The sequence below is a fragment of the Nilaparvata lugens genome, chromosome 10 (genome assembly GCF_014356525.2).
Source record: "Nilaparvata lugens isolate BPH chromosome 10, ASM1435652v1, whole genome shotgun sequence".
Taxonomy (NCBI): Eukaryota; Metazoa; Arthropoda; class Insecta; order Hemiptera; family Delphacidae; genus Nilaparvata; species Nilaparvata lugens.
In genome coordinates, this window is record NC_052513.1 from 24005666 (window position 1) to 24029108 (window position 23443).

The following is a 23443-nucleotide window of genomic DNA, read 5'->3' on the forward strand; positions in this document are numbered from 1 at the left end:
CTACTCAATTCGAGATCATTTTTTTAGAAGTTAGACAAGAATATACATGTCAAAATTTTGAAAAGCTGTTTCTCTTGTTTCTACAGCTTCGGTTTCTGTTTCTTCTTTCCAGTTGTCGCCGCCATAAGTGTTTATGTAGGGAAAGGTTAGGACGACAAGTTACGTGTTGAAATAAGAAATTACGGATCAAAGCTAACTTAGATTCTTTTTAAAATGGCAGATAAAGTGGATATGAGTTTAGAGGATATCATAAAACAGAATAAGTCGTTTAAAAATGCGGGTGGTCGTCGCGGTCGAGGTGGCAGTCAGAGAGGAGGAAATTTTCGAAGAGGAACCAACAACCGAAGCCCAGCTCGAGGTGGTGGTGGAGGTGCAATTCGCAACAGAAGAGGAAGTTTTGGAAATCGAACGCCTTATTCCAGGGTAATTCAGCGACAAAGACCTGCCGGTCCAGTCGATTTCTTTAATGTTTTCAAATTTGGATAATCCGGCTTGGCAGCTCGGTCAACGATCCACACTTGAACAACAGTTTAACATTTTTATATTGGAGAGGATGCAGCTATTTACTTTCGTCAGTCTATCTTCTCGGACTGGATTTCAATGATGTTACAATCGTGTTTGAATCTACTTCTGGATAATATGCTCACAACCTTTGAAGGTTAGAAAATGGTTTAGCATGTCTTATAGGTTATGGCTATTGTGGATGAATAGCTATGCTGTTCTGTATGCAAAGCATCATGCATAGGTATCAGCTACTGCAGAGGACTTGAGAATCAATGATGACCCACTTTCATAAAATGTTTTTGTCATGTTATAATCACTTCAGCAGTAATAGGTTAGTAATATATAAATAGGCGTTCATAGTAAATTTAATACAGGTGTTGATGTTTGTCTATTGTCAACAATATATAGTATGTTTTTTCAATTAATGATAATATGTAAAAATTTACTCTGCATTCAAAACTCATTTTTTGAAGATTGCAATAAAGCTGGTTATTATTTAACCCAGACCAATCCTTCTATCAGCACTTTTTTAACCAGAATATTATAATTAAATTGTTTTTTTTAATTTTCAGCCTCAATCTGGGGATATCAACAGCCGCTGGCAACATGACATGTATGATGGACCATACGGTGCCAAAAAGGCAGCCATGATTGGTCGTACTGCCGGAGGTCTAACCACAGGAGGTCCTACCAAGTTGTTGGTGTCAAATTTGGATTTTGGTGTCTCAAACTCTGACATTCAGGTAAATTAAATTACCCCACAGTTATATCATTGTCATTTCATGTTTTTCTCGCAGTATATTGTTGGAGGTTGGTGTTCAAGGTGTGGCTCTCAAGTTGCTGAAGGATTATCTGGCTAATTGTAGAAATGCAGTTTAGAGCTGCTTGGATTTACTATGGATGCCACATTGACATGGGAGCAGCATGTTCTAATGATCTACAATGGCCTTGTTGAGTTACATATCTTATTCGCAAGCTGAAAAGACATTTTGCTTTGGATTTTCTGGTTACAGCATAACATGACCTCTTTCACAGCAATATCAATCATGGAATTGTGCTTTGTGGTAATGCGGGTGGCTGCAGAAAGATCCTGCTTCTTTTAAAAGGGTTCTACAGATCAAGATTCAAGGTTTGTTTAAGGAAAGCAGTGCATTAAAACAAATTTTACAACATCAATGTATCACTGGCCATAAAATTACATCGCATTATTTATACATTTCATAAGTCATTTATACTGTAAGGATACAGCAGTCAATTAAAATATTTTTCACACAAATTTTAAACTGTATTATCTCAAGCTTTTCGATTTCAACTGGTAACTTATTGTACATTCTTTTTCCAAATTTATCAAACTATTCAAAATTATGTGGTACCTAGTCACACTGTGTCATTCTGAGAGCTGTAGCTTGTCTAGTATAATGGCTGTAAAAGATACTATCAATTGAAAACTGGGTAAATTTTCCTTTGTGTAGGCCTACATCATTCAATTTTCCATTGTGTACGCATTCAGAAGCATACAGTGCAGTGATTGTCATGATTCTGAGGTAATTAAACAATGGTCTACAATGGGTTCTACCTCAATCTTCACATCTTATCTTTCACAGTTACTTATCTTATCTAAGAAAATATAAGATAGAAAGATATTATCTTATCTATAAGATAAGATTAGTTTATCTTATCTTATCTGATCTTATCTTTATTACAGATTACTCTAATAGCTCTCTTCTGTAATATAAAACGTTTCTTCACATTTGAATCTTCCCCCATATAAAAATGGGGGTTTTATATGCCAAGTGAGACTGTATATAAGCATAATAAACAGCAATCAACACATCAATCTGCTAAGCATACAAATACCTGTAGATACCTTATTACACAGCAAGCTGACATGTTTTTCCCATTTTAAATTATTTTGTAGTGTGATGCCTAGAAACATGACTAATATCACATCTGCCGCTCAAATCAAATTCTAACAACTATGTTCTATCTTTGTGGAGACAAAGAGAGTTTACAGCTGTCCAGTCCTCAATAGTTGCGTTGATAAAATGCAAGATATTTATTTTGTCTAATAGTTTCCTACACTTAACTTGTACCGCTAGATCATCAGCAAACATAAACGCCCTGACTTCACTACCACTTATTGCTGCTGGCAAGTCATTTGAATAAAGAGTATGGGGTTCAAATGTTGAACCCTGGGGTACACCTGAATCAACTTATAGAAAATTAGAGAAAGATCCGTTGTGAATAACTGTCTGAAATCTATCACTTAAGTAAGCCATTATCAGTTTTATAGATAAATCATCAAACCCATAAAACCTGAGTTTTTGTACCAGTATAACATGTGAAATGGTATCAAAAGCTTTTGACTTGTCATAAAAGCTACTCGTGACTTCATTTTTCCCATCAAGCCAGCTAATTCCATTCCTCAAGAACTCCGAGATAGCAGTATGAGTACCTCCATTGCTTCTGTATCAAAATTGACTATTTGTAAAAAGTAAGTTGGTTTCAAAATATCGTACAATTTGATTAAGCCTATACAGTATAATCTGAATAATCTTTGCAATTAGGCCCAAGGTATAATATACACTGGCCTATAATTTTTGTAGTCAATTGTAGAGGTGAACCCTTTTTCAATAACGGAATCACTTCAGCCAGTTTTAAGCATTTAGGAGAATCCTCATTCACATGATCATAATATCGTCTCATCTGCTGGAACACTGTGTGTCAATTTTTAGGAGCTCGTTCATGCAAAGTTTTATGCATTTAAGATTACGACAGTCAACAGTCAGTATCTGTTTAGTTTGCTGAAGAAGATGAATGACTTTGATTTGTCTCATGCCAGACTGACTCGATCACATAGTAGCTTCCCTGTCCGTGCAAACAATATTTTCAACAAGATGCTGGTGTATTTCTGTGGGCAGCATGAAAAATCTTTGAGAGGGCAGTTCTTGAGAAGTATTCATGGATCTGAATACCTGAACACAATACGTATTATTTTATCTAAAATTTTCTACCTTTAATTACTAATTATTCTTTTGAGGGATAAGATAATAGAAGCGATCATACTTATAACCAAGTTAGGTATCGAAAATCCACAACTATTCACATTTCTATTGAGCTCTTACAATCATAAAAATAGTTTTCTCATTGACTTGTAGCCCCCACTGAAATACATATACCATATATATATATATATATATATATATATATATATATATATATATATATATATATATGATTTTTCTAAGTGTGTTCTTTGTAACCCTCAAAGTACGTCTCTTGCTTGGGTTTTGGCTACTGAATTCGTCTGCGGCCACTAGTGATATCTATCATCACTATACATAAGTCTGAAGCGGTCATTCATTCATAGTACTTTTGAGGAGTTGCTGGAGCAAGTAACGCATTCATACTATTTCAGAGTTGTAAATATTCGAGTCTCACCACGACAGAAAGTTCAATAAGTTATCACACATTGCATTTTGGATATTTCCCATTACTTTTGAGTTTCACCACTATACAGAAATTGAAATCATTTATTCATTGTATATTGGTTAACCCTTGAATGTTCTACAACAGCACTTGAGTGTCTCTAACCTATTTTACAGAGAAATGAAGAAAAAATTATTTTTATTCTTCTAGAGAAATCCCACAAAAAATGTCACCAGTGTACAGACGTTTGAAGAGGTTATTCATTTATAGTATTTCGGGAAAGTTTCACATTCAAGTGTTACTACTGTATATAAATTTATTCATTCCTAGTATTAAGGACAAGTTTGACCAAATTTCTGAATTAAGTGATGTGAAAAAGATTGAAAATGGAAGATTTTTATTAGAAATTGCAGTTAACACAGTTGCTGGACAATTTCATTCTTTAAATTTCCTTCTGCTATTTAGCTTTTCGGTCAATATTTACCGTAGCAGAAATCCTTAGTTCTATTTATATAGAGTTTATTGGATTTTTAAATAATTATTATACAGTAGTAAAAAGAATTGTTCTGTCTATTTTGCAGGAGCTTTGACTACATTTCTGAATCATGTGATGTGAAAAGAATTGTCCTGTTTATTTTGCAGGAGCTTTGTTACATTTCTGAATCCAGTGATGTAAAAGAATTGTTTTGTTTATTTTGCAGGAGCTTTTCACAGAGTTCGGGCCGCTGAAGTCGGCGACGGTGCACTACGACAAGTCGGGCCGCTCTCTGGGTACGGCCGACGTGGTATTTGAGCGGCGGTCGGATGCCGTCAAGGCTCTCAAGCAGTACAACGGGGTGCCGCTCGACGGCCGACCCATGAATATACAGCTCGCCACCTCCGACCTCTCCCTGCTGCAGAGGTCGTCGCCGCTTGGGGGCGGTGCTGCTGGAGGTGTCCTCAGGCAGAATAGGTTAGGAGGTTTGCGTCGCGGAGGACCTGTGGCAGGTTAGTTTCGTCCTAGATTCACTCGCTATTCCATATAATTTTTAATTTATTACCAAGAAACGCAAGACAATGAAAAAATGTTGAAAGATTCCACTTTATTAGAATAATAAATTAGATGGAATGAGCAGTCAATCAATATTATTACAACTTATCAATGAAGTATTTTTATAGTACAATTCATATTTATCACACTACACTATTATTTGATGTTAAAAATTAAGTTAAATGATCGCTGAATACTGCAGCCTACTCAAATTGACTTGTATATCAGTTTGCTAACAGTGTTGAAGAAACGTTGACCAATTCATGTAGGCCTATCCCTTTAAGAGGACGTGTGTTGTAGCTAAAGAATATATCTAATTTTTGCCATGGGGATGCCACACGTAAGAACCTGGAAGTGGACTGTGGGGTCCCGCAGGGTTCAGTCCTTGACTCAGTTTTATTTCTCATATTTATAAATGACCTTTTCTCAGGTAATTGTAATGGAATTCCAATTTCCTTAGATTAGAAGATGATACTGCTTTCTCTTATTGTAATACAGACGTGCAAAACCTGAATAAAATTATGCAAGATCTGAATAGAATGCTTTCCTGGTTTAATAGAAATGTCCTAGCCCTAAACCTCTCTAAAACTAAATATATATTATTTACATTGTCTACTCCTTGGCAGCTCCTCACCCATTAAAATTGCATACAATTTCTTGTAGACAAATCAATAATTGTGATTGTGGTACTGTGGCACAAACCGATCTTATTAGGTATCTAGGTCTGGTAGTGGATGAGAAACTCTTTTGGTTTCATCACATGTAAATTGAAAAATCACCTCCGCCACCTTCTTCAAAAGTCCTATCACCTTAGAAAACTCATTCCTTCAATTGTGCGTAGGCAACTCTATTTTGCACTGATAGATTCCAAATTAAGTTATTGCATTAATTGCTGAGGATCCACATACAAAACCCACAATTGTGCTTCAAAAAGCCATAGTACGGTTATGAAGAGAGTAAGATGGATCGAACATCTATTTTCAAGTATTTCAATTGTTTGCCATTGTGCTATAAATATTTTTCAAGATCTTATAATAGTTTACTATTTATCAGGCAATCGAAGTCGGCAAATTTAATGTTTGAGATTGATAATTTATTTATTTAATGCATACAGAACTAGAAGTGTAGTTGAAAGTTCAGTTAGTTACCCCAGGGCGTATTACACTTTTTTCCAGAAATCCTTCGTCTTTTTGGGACCAAAATTTTTCAACTATTTTTTTTACCTGATTATATAAGAAGAAACCAAAATACTTTTGAAAAAAAGCAAATATATAAATGGCTTATTGAGTGTCTGTCTGAAACTATTAAGTTATTTTTCTGTAATTATCTGAATTCCAATCTATTATAATACTTTGATTACCCTTATAAGCATAAAGATTTAAAAGAGAAAGGTGTTGTTGGTGTGTGTGAATGTAGCATCAAAAAACATGGTTTTGACAGGAACTAACTTTATAGAATTTTTTATCTTTATTTCACCGAGTTAGTTATAGTAAATTATCTCAATAATTTTATTGTGTTTTTTGTCTTGCATTTGTATTTTTACTTGTATTTGTAATATTTTAATAATTCGATTTGATTTTTCTTTCAGAGCACAATCCTTCGTGAAGAATGTTATTCCAAATTAAATTGAGATGAACAAACTACTTGAATAAAACATGTAGGAAAAACATGGTATTTTGATATGAAACTATTGCAAGATTTCAACGAATATTTAAATGATGAAGTATTTACCGCTTCTCAACTCATCCAAGTTTAATTAACAGATGAATGGATGCACTCCTCATGAAAATAATCTTCACAAAACAAACAATAACAATGTTCTGTACATTTTCATTGTTGTGCTGTCTTATTTGTTTGAATCAATTTAATCGAGAGTAATTATTAGATGATTTTTTAATTTCACTTGACATTCAACAAATAGATGTTTATCAACAAACTGTAGTTTTCAAAATGTTGAATTGAATGTTTGTTAATGGTGTGTGTTGTGTTGTGTATTGCAGGAGTCCGACGTGGAGGCAATAGAGGAGGCGGAGCAGGGGGTAGGAGGGGTGGGGGCGGAGCAGGGGGTGGTAGGAGGGGGAATGCGGTAGTGCCAACTGCAGCTCAACTAGATGCTGAACTAGATGCCTATGTCAACAAAGTCAAGTAGTTTTTGTGTAAATGTATGTGCGCGCGTTTTATTCATAAAAATTATCTTTTTTCATGTGCGAAAGTATGTTTTGTGTATGCATAAGTGTGTTGAGTGTGAGAGTTTTATCACGTATACCAGAAGAAGAATGTTATAAGTTCCAATTAATACTCGAAATAATGTTATTAACATTTCAATTGTCAAGACTTTTAATTGAAATACAATTGATACATTGTAATTTTGGCGTTTCATTTGGTTCCTACCTTATTGTTGGTATTCTTTTTTACAGCAGTATTATAGCTTTTTCAACCTAACAAACTAAATATTTGAAGCAAATATTGTTCAACCGTTGATAAAAAATTTATGGATGAAATTATAGATGAAAATGTCAAAAGAATTTCCTGAGAATCTTATTAAGTTGAGAAATCAAAAAGTTAATTTTTGAAGAATCATCAAATTAGAAGAAGGTTCTTGAGTTCAAGATACAATTCGTTCTTGACATTCACTCAAATGGCATTTGGATTTCCTTGTTTAATACCACCTATTCATAGCTGTCATATTTTTGGCACTTGTGATGAAATTCATCTCTCAAGAAAATTATTCCAGATCGAAGACTCTAATTTGAAATAATGTTATACATTCAGACAAAACCAAAATGGTTCATGGATTGTTCAATTCAGCAAAGTCAATGATTGAGCTGAAATATCGGATAAATAATTTTAGCGTGTTTCCGGAAAAGTTTTTTATTGTTCAATTCATATACTAGGTATTACAAACAAAACACCAACACATAATAAGATACAAGAGTATAAATGAACATTGACAATTCAAGTATTCCAAATTATCATTCCGTCAATTAATGTGAATTAAATCATCTGAAAATGCTATGCTTGTAGCCTACAAAATATAATCAAATAATATCGTATTTTATTCTAAAACCATTGGTAACGGAACATATTAAAAGTTATTACATGAGTGGTTCCCAACAAATGTTTCTAATAATAAGAATAATTATTATTGGTCACTGTATTTCGACACTATCATGTACAGTTTGCACACAATTTAAGTAACATTAACTCAATAGTTATAGCTTATTGTGCTTGATTGGAAAATAAAAACTAAGCTAAATTAGGATAAAATAATATAATAGTTTAACTAAAAATATAAAAATCCATTGACATATCTACACCAAACATTTGCTGGGTACCACTGATTCAAATAATACAGAATTATGTATAATTTAATTAATATGTTTGTAGCAATATTCAACTACTGAAGTTTTTTTAATATCTGACTATCATATTGAAAGAGACAAATCATATTGAGCAAATTTCACAATAAGTATACAAGTTATATTATTTAATTAGAAATGAAGATTTGAACAAGAGCAGTAATGTGACCAAAAATAATGAAATTCAAGTATCATCTAATCTGAAACCATCTATTCCTTCACAAACCTAGAAAATCTCAATTAAATCTTGGAAACTCCATATCTAGTAGGCTAATTATTTCTTCGGAGTGTTGACTAGCTAGCTCCAATTTCGGCCAGAATGGCCGAGGGAGTCCAGAATGGTCTGGGAGCATGAGAAATGTTAAACCTATTTAACAATAATATGAAAAAAACATTTATTCACTGAATATGAAAAGGTAAAATTGATGTCTCATGAATATGACGGTCAGACATAAAGTTTTAATTGTTCTATAGGGAACAACTTCAGCGACTCTCCTCAAATCTCTAGAATAATAGAGATACAATAGACACAAGCATAATATCTATTAGCATTTGAGATGGAATTAATAAAATTACAGTACCGTGTATCATTTCTCGAATAAAAATGTTGTAGCCTATTATATACATTCAATAACTGTAATATGTAACCAACATACTTCTCTATTATAAAATGAATGTCTTTGAAAAAAGGTCTATTTTTAGCCATCCAAACACACATAATGAAGGCACTTGCAATAATCAAAATGAAGAAATCCAACTTGAAAAATGTTATCCATTCGAATTTATATCAAGCTTTGATTATATTATTTAATGTTTTTCTTCATACAAACAGTTCAAGTTTTCTATTCTTACAATACAATTTTTATTTGCTATTTATTACAATTGATTATTAACACAGATGCATCAGCAGTTGACAATGAGAAATAAGTAAAATCGATCTTTATAAACGACCATAGAAGATTAGATTCATACATTTCAATAGTTATCTGAGGAGGGAGACGGGTTATTAAATTTAAATACAAATTTTTATTGATAGATAATAGTTTTTTCTAGGATTAAAAAATAAACTGAAGTAGGTAGCCTACTCAAGTTTGCAACTCCAAGACAAAATTTACTCGAGTGAAAATTTTATGAAATGTAATTAGAAATGCATTGAAATGCTATTAGTAAAATTGCCTTGAAGCACTCAATTCTGAAACCAATAATAATTATTATAAAAAATGGGGATGACTTGAAAAAAGAATCTTACTCAAAGAAAACAGTAGAAGTTGAATTTTCAGAGGAATTCAATTTGTCAACTGCTCAGCATACAAAAATCCATCAGATTGTTCTATTTCAATTTCAACCATATTGTTAGCATATTTCACTAGTATTAATAGAAGCAGGAAGCCCATATTGAGATATTTGAATAATTAAAAATTCTGGTTAACTCACAGCATTTTTTTAAATTAAACGAATTCTAGTATTTCATTCACGACTCACTAGAATGTTTTTCATAGAACATTTGTGAAAAGAATTTTATGAAGTAGTTCACGATGCTTTAAGTGTCGTTTTGAATGAGAGGAAAAATATAAAATAACATCAACCATGATGAACAAGGGATTCTATGAACACCTCGAAAATGAAAACTTCATACTGTAGTAAAATAATACAACACACCAGTAGAATCTACTATTTCATAAAAACATCATTGCTGTATATTATAAATAGAAGTCAATTCAAATAGAATAATTATTCAGACATAATAGAAAAATTATTAAAAAGAATTACTTTTGAACAATTGAATTGTTCAGAAGGATTATTAAATACAGTGTAGTATAAAAGAGATTTATTTTTCCACTGGGAAGTATTTTAAGTAGGAAAATATCTCTGAACAGGCACTAAGCTTTTTAGCTTACTCTGGAAAGGATTTTTTCGCTAGTCAACAGGGTGCTTTCGTTTCTTATGGAGAGCAGAGCACTATACGAGCGGAATAGACGCGACCCACAACAGGCCATGTATTATGTGAAAAAATTCCGTCGCATATATTAGGGGCCTAAGAAAGCAGTTTTCGTAGAAAATTGGTCTTGTTTAAATCTCTCTATTTGAATTTAATATTATATTATTATGTATGCGAAAATATCCATTGGGAATCCTGATTTTTTGCAGGCAAAGTCGAAGAAATTATAAGATTGAGGAAAGTTATAATTTACAAGTTGACATAGATTTAAATCGAAGAAGTAGTTTGGGGATTTGGTGAAGTGTTAATGTATTGTATCCTATTATAATTCCATAATTAGAATCTATTCACAATCTTCCTTATTAAATTCATAAAGTTCTTAATTATTATACACATACATGGTGTTTCAAACTTCTTCTGAAAGACATTTTCAATTATTAAATTTGACCCTGAAGGGGTCACTTAACCGATTTCTGCCATTTCCATGACAAATATTTTATTTCAAGTGAAATACATAATAATTAGTTATTGTTCAATACTTTTCACGAATACAACACGATTAATTCTACTAAACATTCATCTGTTTAACAGATATTCATCACACAAACTAGAAAGCCGATTTGAATCCAGTGAATAAGAAACTAAATTTCGAACTTTCAACTCGTGCATTAAAGTAGCATGCTACTACGTAAGTTATATTTTCAGGAGTACAATGATTCAAAAGAAACGTGAAAAGTGAATTTCAAACGAGACTGAACAATAACTCATTTTTGCAACACAAAGTCTTCTTCTAAAGACTCTTCAAATATTTCACTCAGAAAAAAATGCAGCTGGTGATGAATATATTATAAATCAACACATTTAATTACTCGAAAAAACATATACTTATATTTTGACAAACAAATATGAATATTTGATTGCATCAAGTTACATATATAAGTGAAAAAGTTTTGACACAAACACTATGCTACGGTACATAAACTATGGTAGTATTAATAATCATTGATAAATGTGAATTCAATTAATTCACATTCAATAATTTATCATAACTTGAAGTAAAAAATTTATTGAATTCATTGTATGAGTTACATGAACTGATATTGCTATGTTACTCAGTCTTTGTGAGGTTTAAAAGGATAATATTGGAGAAAATCGCAAAATAAAGTTCAAAATCGTTGTACGAAGAACACATATATACCAGTAATAAAATACCAAAGAAAACATTATGCGAACGCTTGAGAAAGGGTCAGGAAATTTCATTGATGGCTCTATCATTCATTTGTTTACCTTTAGTTAATAGAAAAAATATTAAATCCATCACATTATTATTACACAACAAATATCTAATTCTTGAATGACAAACTTCATAAGAAAGGGCAGTGATTGTAGGCCTTAGTTTTATGGATGACAGTTTCAAAATATTAATTTCTAAAGGGAAAACATTTTTAACGTTACTCCATCAAAAACATCCATAATATATATTCAATCATCATTATAATCGACGAACCAGTTGCGATGAGTTATCATTAGGATAGCCTCCAAGATCTTTCCAGATTTACAACCAACATTATGTCAATATCTTTGTAAATTATGGGATTGTCTATCTAAATTTTATACAAGACGGAAACAGGAAAATGTTACCGTCAGAACATTGTATATATAATATACCATAATCTAATCAATTAATTTGCTACAAAATAACTATTACTGAAAGACGGATATTACTACGCTACAAATTGGAATCATTTACAAATGCAAATATACTTGAAAAAAGACCAGCTAAATACAAATTTTGAAAAACGAAAGCTCTTGCAAAGTTCTTTAGCTAATGGTGTTCTTTTTATAATTTCTCTACATTTCTACATCAAAACACTCTTCAATAAACGAAAATTTATTATAAAACATGAGCTCAACTAAAAAATTCAAGTTCAGTTTACATTGGTATAATTGGTGGATCTAATACTAATCCAAATGTTAACAGCAATAACAATTCAATCTCGATGATAAACATGCAAGTTATTATTCAATTTGTGTAAATAACACATATAAAGACATATACTACTATGGAAAAAAATATATTCAAATGATCTCCTTCATAAAAATTACAAAAACTAAGAGCTCCGAATGTATAGATTCATTTAGCAAGTAAACAAATTTGAAGAAACCAAGAATTTTACAAATATGAATGACAAAAAACAATATTTTGTTGAACAATTCAAGACGATGGAATTCACTTGATTCTTATTTATTAGAGATACTAGTTGAACTATAAAAATATATTTTAAAAGTAGTTTATTAGCATAGCGATTTAATTTACAACCTCTTACATGATCTTAGTTTACATCACGTCGAGGATTCGATTCGAGAAGACGCAACCAAACAATATATATTCCACTGATAAATTGAAGCTAATATCACTAGTAGACAGTTCTTCCGATGGAACAAATTCAGTACGGTATCGATAATCAACCGTTGGCAAACGATTCTGACGTGCCTTTATAAGTCAGACCCTTACATGCAATTCAAGTTAATAAATGAACGCTCCTTTGAAGCACATGAAACGAGACGTTTATAGACTAATAAATTTACTTAAACTTTTATACACACATAAAGTTTGATATTTTTGTCGAACTTGCCATGCCACCATTCAATTAGAAAATTGTAAATAAAATCTGCAAACTCACTGACTGTCCCATTACATCAATAGATATCGGGGTATCTTGGGTAGTCTTTAAAACGAACCCACTTTCACGATTTTCATTTCCACAACATTAAAAAGGACGAACAAATATTTAACACAGAATTTGATTTAGACTTGTACAAGGTAATCAGCACTGTGACGACATTCCATTTGGATTAAAATGGGTTCACGTGATCAGAGCTTCAAAAGTTTAACAGGGTTTCAAGAGCCAACAAAAACCTCACTAAAAACACATCACAAGCGACAAAATATCTCTTAGTAAGATAGCATTTGAATTAATTAAACTTAGCATTTATAACGAATCTATTTTGTTCATCATTGACATACGTATTCTATATTATTACCGTATCTTATAATGATAATAATAATAATATACTATTAGCAATACACAATATTCTCAGCATTATCAAATAGCATCATACTACTACAATGGTATATAAATATTATTGTTGTTGTTTTTTATACATATCTACTCAATGATAATAATAATAATAATATATATTTATAATATTTTTCCTTAAGATAACCATAATAATGTATGTGAACAATCATTTTAATATGATAATATTAGCAGCAGTAACAAAAAGAACTCGCGAAAAAGAAAAACCGTCTCATATAAAAAGTTTGTTATAGTTTATTTTTGTTATGTTTTTCAGCTATTTTTTGTATTGAATATATTAGGTTGATGTGAATTTATTTAGAGGGGCGCTATACATGCGGGAAGGAGTGCTGTGATGAGACGTCCATCATTTCGTCGTGCGAGGATGAGTCGGGGGCAAAGGGGTTGCGAAGAGGGGGCACGCCCACGCTGCCACCGCCAAAGTGCACATAGGTGCAGCCGCCCCCACCCCCGCCCCCCTTGCGTGGCGAACGCGCTCGTGTGATGCGCGGCGGTTTGTGCATTTCTTCCAGCACGGATGGCGCTACGTATGTGAAGCCCTGAAATTTAATAAATAACAATTCAACTAAAAACAAAAATTGAGCACTGAAAATAAATGAAATTTGAATATTGGATTTCATTATCAATTTAAAATCATATCAACGAAAATGATTATAATAATGATATAACTTAATCATTGATTTTTTGGAGTGGTTGATGCCTTCATAATGGGAGATAAAGACCTACAGCGTAGTCTTGGATAGGTTCCGAACTACCGGGAAACCGGTCGTTCAAACTGATAAAAAGTAATGAATTACATTTAAAGTATTCAGCAATAACGCACCATTTGGTGTAGATTGTATCCACTGATTGCCTTCAAGAGTGATTGAAGAGTATTTACTCTTGTGCCCGGTTTCACCAAGCTTGGTCAAGACGTTTGAACATGGTCAAGCCTGGGTACGCTTTACAATTGAGCTCTAGAGTTATTATCGCCATAGAAATATGTTCCAGTGCACCCGTTGAAAACCGTACCTGATTTGATTATGTTCAAATGTCTTGACTGAGCCTGGTGAAACCTCAGTCTTAATTTCTTAATTTAGATGTAATTTCGTGCAAGCTTTCGATGTAAGTGTGCAAGTAGACCCCGCTGTAGATTTGAAAATGGATTCTGTCTACTTCTGCCAAGGAGTGCATGTGAATGTTTGTGTGCGATCCGCGGTTGGCGTAGTGTGAGGTCAAGTTTTGCAAATTTTCGATGTCAGAGTTAGGTTTTGTTTATATAATTTCTTTCGTTCAAAACACTTCCTATTTTTTACGTTAAAAAGATATCAGTTTAATCAAAACGTCTTGTGGAATCGCCACGTGCATTCTTTTCGAGTGTGCAAATTGTTTCGACTAATTAGAACATTCGGTTGAAAACAGCGTTTGTGTGCTCATGCAGGTCTAAATTGTTCAGAAATATGCGAATTAGAATATAAAATAGTTATATAGAGTACAAGTGAATCTTCTATACTTATAAAATTCTTATCTCAATGACTCACTGATCACGATTTCTGGAAAACTACTGGATGGATTGCAACAAAACTTAGAATATAGCTTCCTTACACGTCCTAGGTGCTCACTAAGAAATCTTTTCGCGATATTTCAACTCTAACGGTGGTTTTTAAGGGTTTAAAGTTCGTCTTTTAGCATGTATATTCTTCTTCTCCCAATCTCTTAATTATAATTGAAATGTCCATATCATATGTTACTATAGAACTATAATCTAGAGAGAGTACCTCTTCGAAACAGTTGTTAACTGGCGACCAATTAATAATTTTGTCAGGTTGGCATTAAGTTGAGATGATTTCATTAGGTTAGCACCAAGTTGAAGAATTAATTAAAATGCATTTTTCTAGAACAAAATAATTGATTGGGCACTGCTGCTTCAATCAGAGCTATTCCTGGGAGTATAGATGATTTTTATTTTTCATAAAACAAACTTTTATGACGGGAGTTGCTTCTATCAATTGATCCTATTCTATCAAGACTAATTTTGTTTGTATATCCGACAGATCGCGAAAACTGCTTAAAGGGGTATTTTAAAAACTTCAGAATTGTTCGTTGTGGAATCTGCGAAGAATGAGGAAATTCGGCCAAAATATAACTTGGGCGAAAGAAAGGGGTTATTTATTGAAACGGAAAAATAGCTGTTGTTGCTTTTCCCATGAATCAATTATTCCCAAACATTGATTGTTTTACCAAAGAAAATATAAGGTAGCTTTCGATAAAAATATTGGAGAATATGTATAACAGTTCGTTGACTGTCAGTATTCCTCATTAATAGCATCAATGCTCCCCTTTCAAACAATGCTGACACATTAATGTGAATCTTACCATCTGGTTACTTTAGATCAGATGAAAAAAAATAATGTTGATGATCGCTACTGTTTCAATTTCAATCATGTTTGACATTTCTGCTTTTGATGCCGGCTGTTATTATTATGTAAAATAAGCTCTCATTGAATGAAATCATAATCAATGAAGTCAATAATAATTATACTAAGAAAGCAGTTTGTTTGAATATGTGTGTTTGTGGATATATGTATCTATGTCGGACGGATCTCGAAAACGGCTCTAACGATTTTGATTCAATCAGGAATATTATTGTGCTTGCAACAAAAAACATTATTTTGGAACAGGTCTCAACTCTGGGATAATTCGTTGAACTACAAAGAGAAAGGATTATTGATCCCTCAAGTAGCAGCTGATCAGAAAAAAGTTTTCCGTAGTCTGTTGAAAACGTAAGAAAATGTGAGCAAATAAAAAAACATTATAATAGCTGTAGTTGAGTTACCAAATTTGGCGACCTTATTTTAAAACATTGCAGTATTCATGGAACATCTGGAAGAATATGTTCAGAAAGTGACCGGATAATAGCAAAAGAAATTTAAAATCGATCTCTCCAAACATACGGTAGTTGAATGTAATGTTCATTGTGAGGTGATAGAAATGCGACTAATTTATTCAGCTTCTGTTGTATTGGTTCCTCTGTTGCTCTATGTTTGTACGCAGCCATGGCCTTGAGAGAGACAGTTGCACCTTCTGTTAATTCATAATCCGGACTAAATACCACGAGAACCAATCAGAGAAGCCTTCTATTAAAAAAACCCTGCTCTGATTAATTCTCATGAAATTTAATCCTGATTGAAATTGAAGATGCTTGTGTGCTACTGGGCCTGATATTTTCATGTTTCAAAATCGGCTAAAAACTAAATCGAAAAAAACATAATATTCCATCAGCTGCTCCTATCTCCTTTCATTATGTTATTACAACACAAGACAAACCTATTGATATTGATAGATCACAAGTAAATTCTAAAGTTGTCAATTTAGATAGAGATTAAATTGAGTTACATGTTAGTTCACATCCAAATTTTCATCCCTAAGCTTTTGGTTTCAAGCTAAGATCAAAGAAAGAGATCATATGATGGTAGTCAATAATCAAAGCGATTGAATAAACTCTATTCAGATTTATGCAAATTCACATTATAAATGTTTCACAAAAATAAGTTTATCTTTTAATTCCCGTAGTGAAGCATGGGTGCCCTGCTAGTATATTATATTGGAGTGAATTATAGAGTAAAATAAATGAATCACTTACCTGGAAAACTAGATTAGCGCTCTCACTAAGTAAAGATTCGTCCGGCGAATCGACTGGGGTTTGTTTGGTGAACTTGGTGTCGAACTGCGAGACATCGTCTTCGCCAGTCTACAACAAAAATATAGAAATAATTACCACCATCTAATATAATCGATTTGCATAAAGCATGTGGCCCCACATAAGAACAAGGAGAATGAAAGAGAGAACGTAACAAAGAGATCAAGGACCTCTGTAATCGACCTGACATAAAATGTAAAATAATTTTACAGAAAGGCAACCTCGTGGAAGACACAGACAGAGATGGTGGCAACAAGTCCGATATGAAGTGGCTTTGAGCTACCGAAGGAGATGCTCACACCTGAAGGCTTTATGATTGTGCAGTCAAATGTCGACTTGGACATAGATGGCCCTGGGAGTAATTACAAAGTATGAAAGAGTTTTTAAAGATGAATTAAGTAGTTTGATCATGATCGGCTTCAACAATCTCCAGCAATGTTTGAGCTGAAGATAGCTAAGTATATATTTATAACTCGCTACCTTATTAACTTCCGCTTCGCCTATGACCAGCATCTTGGATTGGCAGTGCCATATCTGGGTAGTGTCATAACAAATCCTCAAATGAGCTTCTCAGGAACTCATCGAGGGAATAAAAAGGATTCTCTTCCATCTACGTCTTGCGAAAATGCCTGCTTCTAAATCCCTGATTCTCTGTGGCAACCTGTTGTATTGATAGGTATGGCTGTCTCTCCTTTGTTTTGGTGAGTCAACATCTGGGCAGCTCAATCATACTTCCTTCTCTCAAGTTCCATCTGGGCAGCTCAATCCTCTCGTTGACAACTTGCTCACCTCTTCCCTCACAAACCGGAGACACAGGAGGATTTATTGTCAATACACCGTGAGGTTCCCTAGCCTCGGAAACATGCATTTGCAATTTTCACGTGGCCCACTACCAGTTAGTACTCGTAGGGCCTTTTTCTGCAGGATGAGGAACCGCCCTAACATCCGCCGCATGACCCCAAAGTATAAGGTCTCCCCAGGACAGACTTCACCCTAAGCAGGTCACTAAATCCTCATCCAGCCATGGTGAGACTGCTGGGCTTCAGGATTGATGGAAAGCTGTCCTGGGGAGACCTTATACTTTGGGGTCATGCGGCGGATGTTAGGGCGGTTCCTCATCCTGCAGAAAAAGGCCTACGAGTACTAACTGGTAGTGGGCCACGTGAAAATTGCAAATCCATGTTTCCGAGGCTAGGGAACCTAGATACATATCAGAACATACATATCTAGAATGATTTAATTTTTTAATAATGACCGTTTGATTTTTCCAATGAGCTCGCTTGTGAAAAGTAAGGGTTTTTCTTGATGATAAACACATAAACTTTTGATTCTGCGTGGGTAAATAAGATGGAAAAATGCCCACTACCAGTTAGTACTCGTAGGGCCTTTTTCTGCAGGATGAGGAACCGCCCTAACATCCGCCGCATGACCCCAAAGTATAAGGTCTCCCCAGGACAGACTTCACCCTAAGCAGGTCACTAAATCCTCATCCAGCCATGGTGAGACTGCTGGGCTTCAGGATTGATGGAAAGCTGTCCTGGGGAGACCTTATACTTTGGGGTCATGCGGCGGATGTTAGGGCGGTTCCTCATCCTGCAGAAAAAGGCCCTACGAGTACTAACTGGTAGTGGGCCACGTGAAAATTGCAAATCCATGTTTCCGAGGCTAGGGAACCTAGATACATATCAGAACATATATATCTAGAATGATTTAATTTTTTAATAATGACCGTTTGATTTTTCCAATGAGCTCGCTTGTGAGAAGTAAGGGTTTTTCTTGATGATAAACACATAAACTTTTGATTCTGCGTGGGTAAATAAGATGGAAAAAATGTCCTAATCGATATATTTTTTTGTACTTTTCAAGAATCGTATTATCTACACAAACAAAAGATTGAAACATACATACTGCAAATTTCATTTATCGATATCATATAATTATGATAGAATCTGGTCACCTCAAAGAGGAAAAATATAAAGCCGAACTTACCAGTGAAGGCTTGAATGGAGGCTCTAACTTCCTACTGAGTACATCTAGCCAATTTATGTGTTTGAAGAAAGGGTGATTTCTAATGCAGCCTCCATCGTTGGGGCCTGCACCTAATCTTTGGCCAACTTGTCTCTGCAAATTAACAAACATATTCAAATAAAGAAAGCTCACATCAAGATTAAAATCTATATGGATACAAAGATAATATCAAGATGTGAAGCTACATTAAGATTACTAATTAGTTATATAAAATAACTAACTTTTATCCTTTCAGAATAAGTAAGAAGTTATTGACAATGTGAAATATAATTTAATGAATCCCCTTTAGGCCTACAATAAGGAGTGAGAACTTATTGACTATAACAGTGCTGTATTAGATAATTTGATAATATAGAAAACAATCGATCAAATAAATTCTTATTTCTCATTTAAAAATGATAATAATCAAATTATTTGATAGAAACGATTGAAAATTCATTATTTGAAAAATATTATCGTCGTCTAAGATTGTGATGACAACATGAACAAAGAAGAAGCTTTCAATGTTATTTCTTCTTGATAAATAAGCTGGTTATTTTGCTTGGAATCAAGATTTCACCAAGAAAATGAAAAAGTTGAGTTCATTCAATTTTATGATAATGGATTATTCTCAAAAATAATACATAATTTTCAAGTAGTCAAAGATGATGAAAGAAATTAAAAGTATAAATTACTTACCTTCAGTAATCTCCTAATTAATTCTCTAGCATCTGGAGTTAGGTATGGAGGTAGATGAAGTCTTCCTCGAAGAATTTTTTCTATTGTTTTCTTCCTATTTTCGGCAGTGAAGGGAGGCTGGAAAGTAAAAACCAGTTAGATATGAAATAAAGAGGAAATAAAAATTCTAAATTCTCTTTACTTGAATAAAATAAATATTTTTTTCCAAACCATTTATAAAAGATTATGTGAAAGTGTCATGATCAATTCAATAGTCATAAAGTAAGAGGTTTAAATGGAAACATCATAAAGAAAAAATGATAAGTTTGTGTTAATAGATTAGTTTGAATACTTACAGCACCAGTGAGCATGTCATAAGCTAAAGCACCAAGGGACCACCAATCGACGGCTTTACCATGGCCACATCTGAGTAGAATTTCAGGAGCCCTATGCACAAACAAAAAGGAAATAAGACAAATTAATTTAATACTGTTTACTGTAAGAAAAAAGCAGGATATGTTTATATTTTTCAACTAAGGCAGGTTTATTTACAAAAAATCAAGTTCCAAATAATGCTCAGAGCATTAACGATGATAATTTTTACTTTCAAAGTAATAATAATAATAAATCAATTTATTTGTTCATGAAAAACATACAAATAGAGTTGAGCTTATATAAGGTATTCTTGTGCATGTTAAAATTTCACAACATTATACAATACATTTTTGAATATACTTATAGAATAAACAAGGAGACAAATTGAAAACAAGTACCATATATATGTATGGTTGATACAGCTGGAACAAAACAATCACGAATTGAATAAGGAGCAGTGGTAGTAGTCTATTTAGTAGTGGACACCAATTATTAACCTTATTATCTTACATTATATCACATAGAAGAAAAATATCACAGATTGAATTACATATCACATATCATTTCTCTTATCTCTAGAGACTTCACAATGTAAAGAAAAACTCTATTTATCTTCTCCTCTGAAAGATTTGACAACAGTACCATCAACCTGTCCTCATTAAATTGGGAATTAGGAAGATGGCGCCGGTTAAGAAGTTGTGCAAGTGTGGAAGCTGTATTAAAAACGTATCGAAAAATAGTAAAGCCCTTCAGTGTGGAAATTGTAGTTTGTGGTTTCATATTGAATGTGTGAATATATCGGAAGATGAATACGATTATCTGGGAAAGCTGAAAAATAAAGTTGTATGGCTGTGTGATGGGTGCAGGTCCATTTTGACGAACTTGCTGGGTGGTGATTGCATTGTTAATAGTTCTAGTTCAAACATTGTTAGTGAGGAAAAACATTGTAGTACTAATTTTAAAATACTGACGGACCAGATTTTCCTGTTAACTGAAAATCAACGAGACTTTAATAGACGTTTGCAGTTTTTGCAACTCGAAAATTCTAACCTTAAAAGTGCTTTGGACGACATCACTGATGTAACTGGAAAAACTGGAACTGGAATGTCTGTTGCCTCACCAGCTGGAGTTTTGTCGCAGACGACAAGTGATCAGATAGTTTCTCCAGCTGTCACTGACCCAAATATTACTCCAGCTGACGACCATAACCAGGAAAATGGTTCAAATATTGTAGGTTATAATATGACAAACGATATATTATCCCGGCACGGTTTTGAGAAGATTAATTCTCGAAGACGTTCAAGTAATAATAATGACGACTTGCAAAGAAGCCAAAGTTCAAAAATGTCTAACGAAATGCGGTACAGTGATGCATTGAGGTCTGCTGGTGTTGGTGGAAACAGGAGAAGAAATAATTGGTAGTAATACTGAGTTTGGTTCTCATCTGCAGTGTGCTCCCCGTAGGTCATGGATCTATGTTGGGAGATTGCAAAGGGATGCAAAAGCTGAACAAATCCGAAAATATGTTACTGAAAGGACAAATTGCAAAAAAAATGATTGCGTTGTAAGTAATCTGCAGGCAAAAGGTGAGTACGCAAGCTTTAAAGTGAGTGTTGATCGTAGGTACCAAAATGATCTACTGAATTGTGATTTCTGGCCACTTGGTGTAGTAGTAAGACAGTTTTATTTGCAAAAGACAGACAGAAGTACTCCACATAATGTAGGACTACCTATCAGAAATGACAGTAATGTTACCGAAAATGAAAGCACTTCTAATGAATCTGGTAAGCCAAATTTTTTAGAGAATGCATCATAAGTAGCACTGGTAAACCTACCTTGCTTGATGATCTCAAAATTGTATATATAAATGTTCAATGTATCAGGACGAAATACAATCTTCTTGTTGAATTTATGGACTCTGTTAACTCAGATATTGTGTGTGTGAGTGAACATTGGATGAAAGAGTTGGAGGCCCTCCACTATAAAGTAATAAATGATTTTGTAATGACCAACTGTTTCTATAGACAAGTGATTGACCGTGGAGGAGTTTGTATATATGTAAAAAATTCTATCAAATATGACAATATTGATGTTGGCCGTTTTTGTGTGGAGCTGGATTTTGAGGTGACTTGTTCAAAGCTGGTGCATTATGATTTGATTGTACTTGCTGTGTGCCGCTCACCAAATGGAAGTTTTGAAGTTTTTGTGAATAAGCTTGAGGCTTGTCTTGGTTTTGTTCTCAGGCGAGGTGGAGGTAACAAAATCCTAATTGGTGGTGATTTCAATGTGCGTTTCAACTTGACTGGTGATCGAGAGGCAAATGCTGTGATACACTTGCTGAGATCTTTTAGTCTGTTTGTTTCTGACCCAAAGCCCACTAGAGGAAAAAACTGTCTGGATATTATCGCTACAAATATTGATCGATCTGATTATTATGTGAATGTGATAGACCCACTGGTTGCTGATCATGATGCACTTATAGTGGATGCTGAAATTGGTAAGGCTGATAGTGACCCCAAAATTGCATGGCACTCTCAATATGTTTTTAAACGTCGTCCTATAAAAGATCATGCTCTGAATTATTTTGAATTTCTACTGGCTGGAGTTTGCTGGCATCTGTTGGACAATGATGGAGATTGCTTCAAGGTTTTCCTCTGTGTTTTTCTGCAAATTTTCAACACCGTGTTTCCTGCTCTGCATAAAAAGTTTCCTCAAGTCGGTTCACAAGCTAGACCTAGTTCTGCTCGCAGATCTGGATTGTGGTACACTCAAGAATTGAGAGAGTGCAGAGACATGACACTTTTGTACAATGATATGATGAAGGATGCACATGACTCTCATCTGCGTGACTTTTATTATCAGCGATATCTCGGATATAAGAGGGAATACCGTCACAAGATTGATGAAGCCAAGAGGAGTTTTAATGAGTCTGCTATTATCTCGGCCTGTAATCCGGCAAAGGCAGTATGGAGTATTGTCAAAAACAGTCAAAGGAAATACTCCCCAATTCATTGTTTGGCCAGTCCTGATGAATTTAACTCTTACTTTTTGTCAGTTGTGCGAGATCTTGTTGCAGACATACCTGTATTGACTCCGGTGGATCAGGGGGAGGATGTTATGCTCACTGGTTCAGTCTTTACAAATTGGAGGCCAATTGATGAGGCCACTGTGATAAGAATAGTTTCTGGTTTCAAAAACTCTCATAGTCAGGATGTATATGGCCTCACCATTCCTGTTCTAAAACGAATCATTCATCTGATTGCTGCTCCACTCACAAAGTGTATAAATCAATGTTTGAACGTGGGAGTTTTCCCAGACGAGCTGAAGATTTCCAGGACTGTT

The 23443-nt window shown here is 33.9% G+C and overlaps 2 protein-coding genes across 2 annotated transcripts in view; one reads left to right on the plus strand and one right to left on the minus strand.

The window, feature by feature from the left end:
- The first annotated feature begins 11 nt into the window (after window positions 1–11).
- Window positions 12–7326, plus strand: LOC111044134 (THO complex subunit 4). Its single transcript, XM_022329205.2, has 4 exons — window positions 12–423; window positions 1077–1247; window positions 4635–4920; window positions 6964–7326. The coding sequence occupies exons 1-4, from the start codon at window positions 214–216 to the stop codon at window positions 7110–7112; spliced, it is 816 nt and encodes a 271-aa protein (XP_022184897.1). The 5' UTR covers window positions 12–213; the 3' UTR covers window positions 7113–7326.
- Window positions 7327–7818: 492 nt separating this feature from the next.
- Window positions 7819–23443, minus strand: part of LOC111044135 (ribosomal protein S6 kinase beta-1) — a 48547-nt gene continuing 32922 nt past the window's right edge. Inside the window, exons 7-11 of the mRNA XM_022329206.2 lie at window positions 20083–20173; window positions 19748–19864; window positions 19031–19162; window positions 16985–17092; window positions 7819–13901 (exon numbers count right to left, since the gene is read on the minus strand). Of these exons, the coding sequence (XP_022184898.1) occupies window positions 13671–13901; window positions 16985–17092; window positions 19031–19162; window positions 19748–19864; window positions 20083–20173 (679 nt within the window). The 3' untranslated portion in view covers window positions 7819–13670. The remainder of the gene's footprint in view (window positions 13902–16984; window positions 17093–19030; window positions 19163–19747; window positions 19865–20082; window positions 20174–23443) is intronic.

Coding starts and splice junctions, on each gene's coding strand:
- LOC111044134 (XM_022329205.2), top strand. CDS start 214: ATGGCAGATAAAGTGGATATGAGTTTAGAGGATATCATAAAACAGAAT. Junction 424..1,076: donor ATCGAACGCCTTATTCCAGG/GTAATTCAGCGA, acceptor TTTAATTTTCAG/CCTCAATCTGGGGATATCAA. Junction 4,921..6,963: donor TCGCGGAGGACCTGTGGCAG/GTTAGTTTCGTC, acceptor TGTGTATTGCAG/GAGTCCGACGTGGAGGCAAT.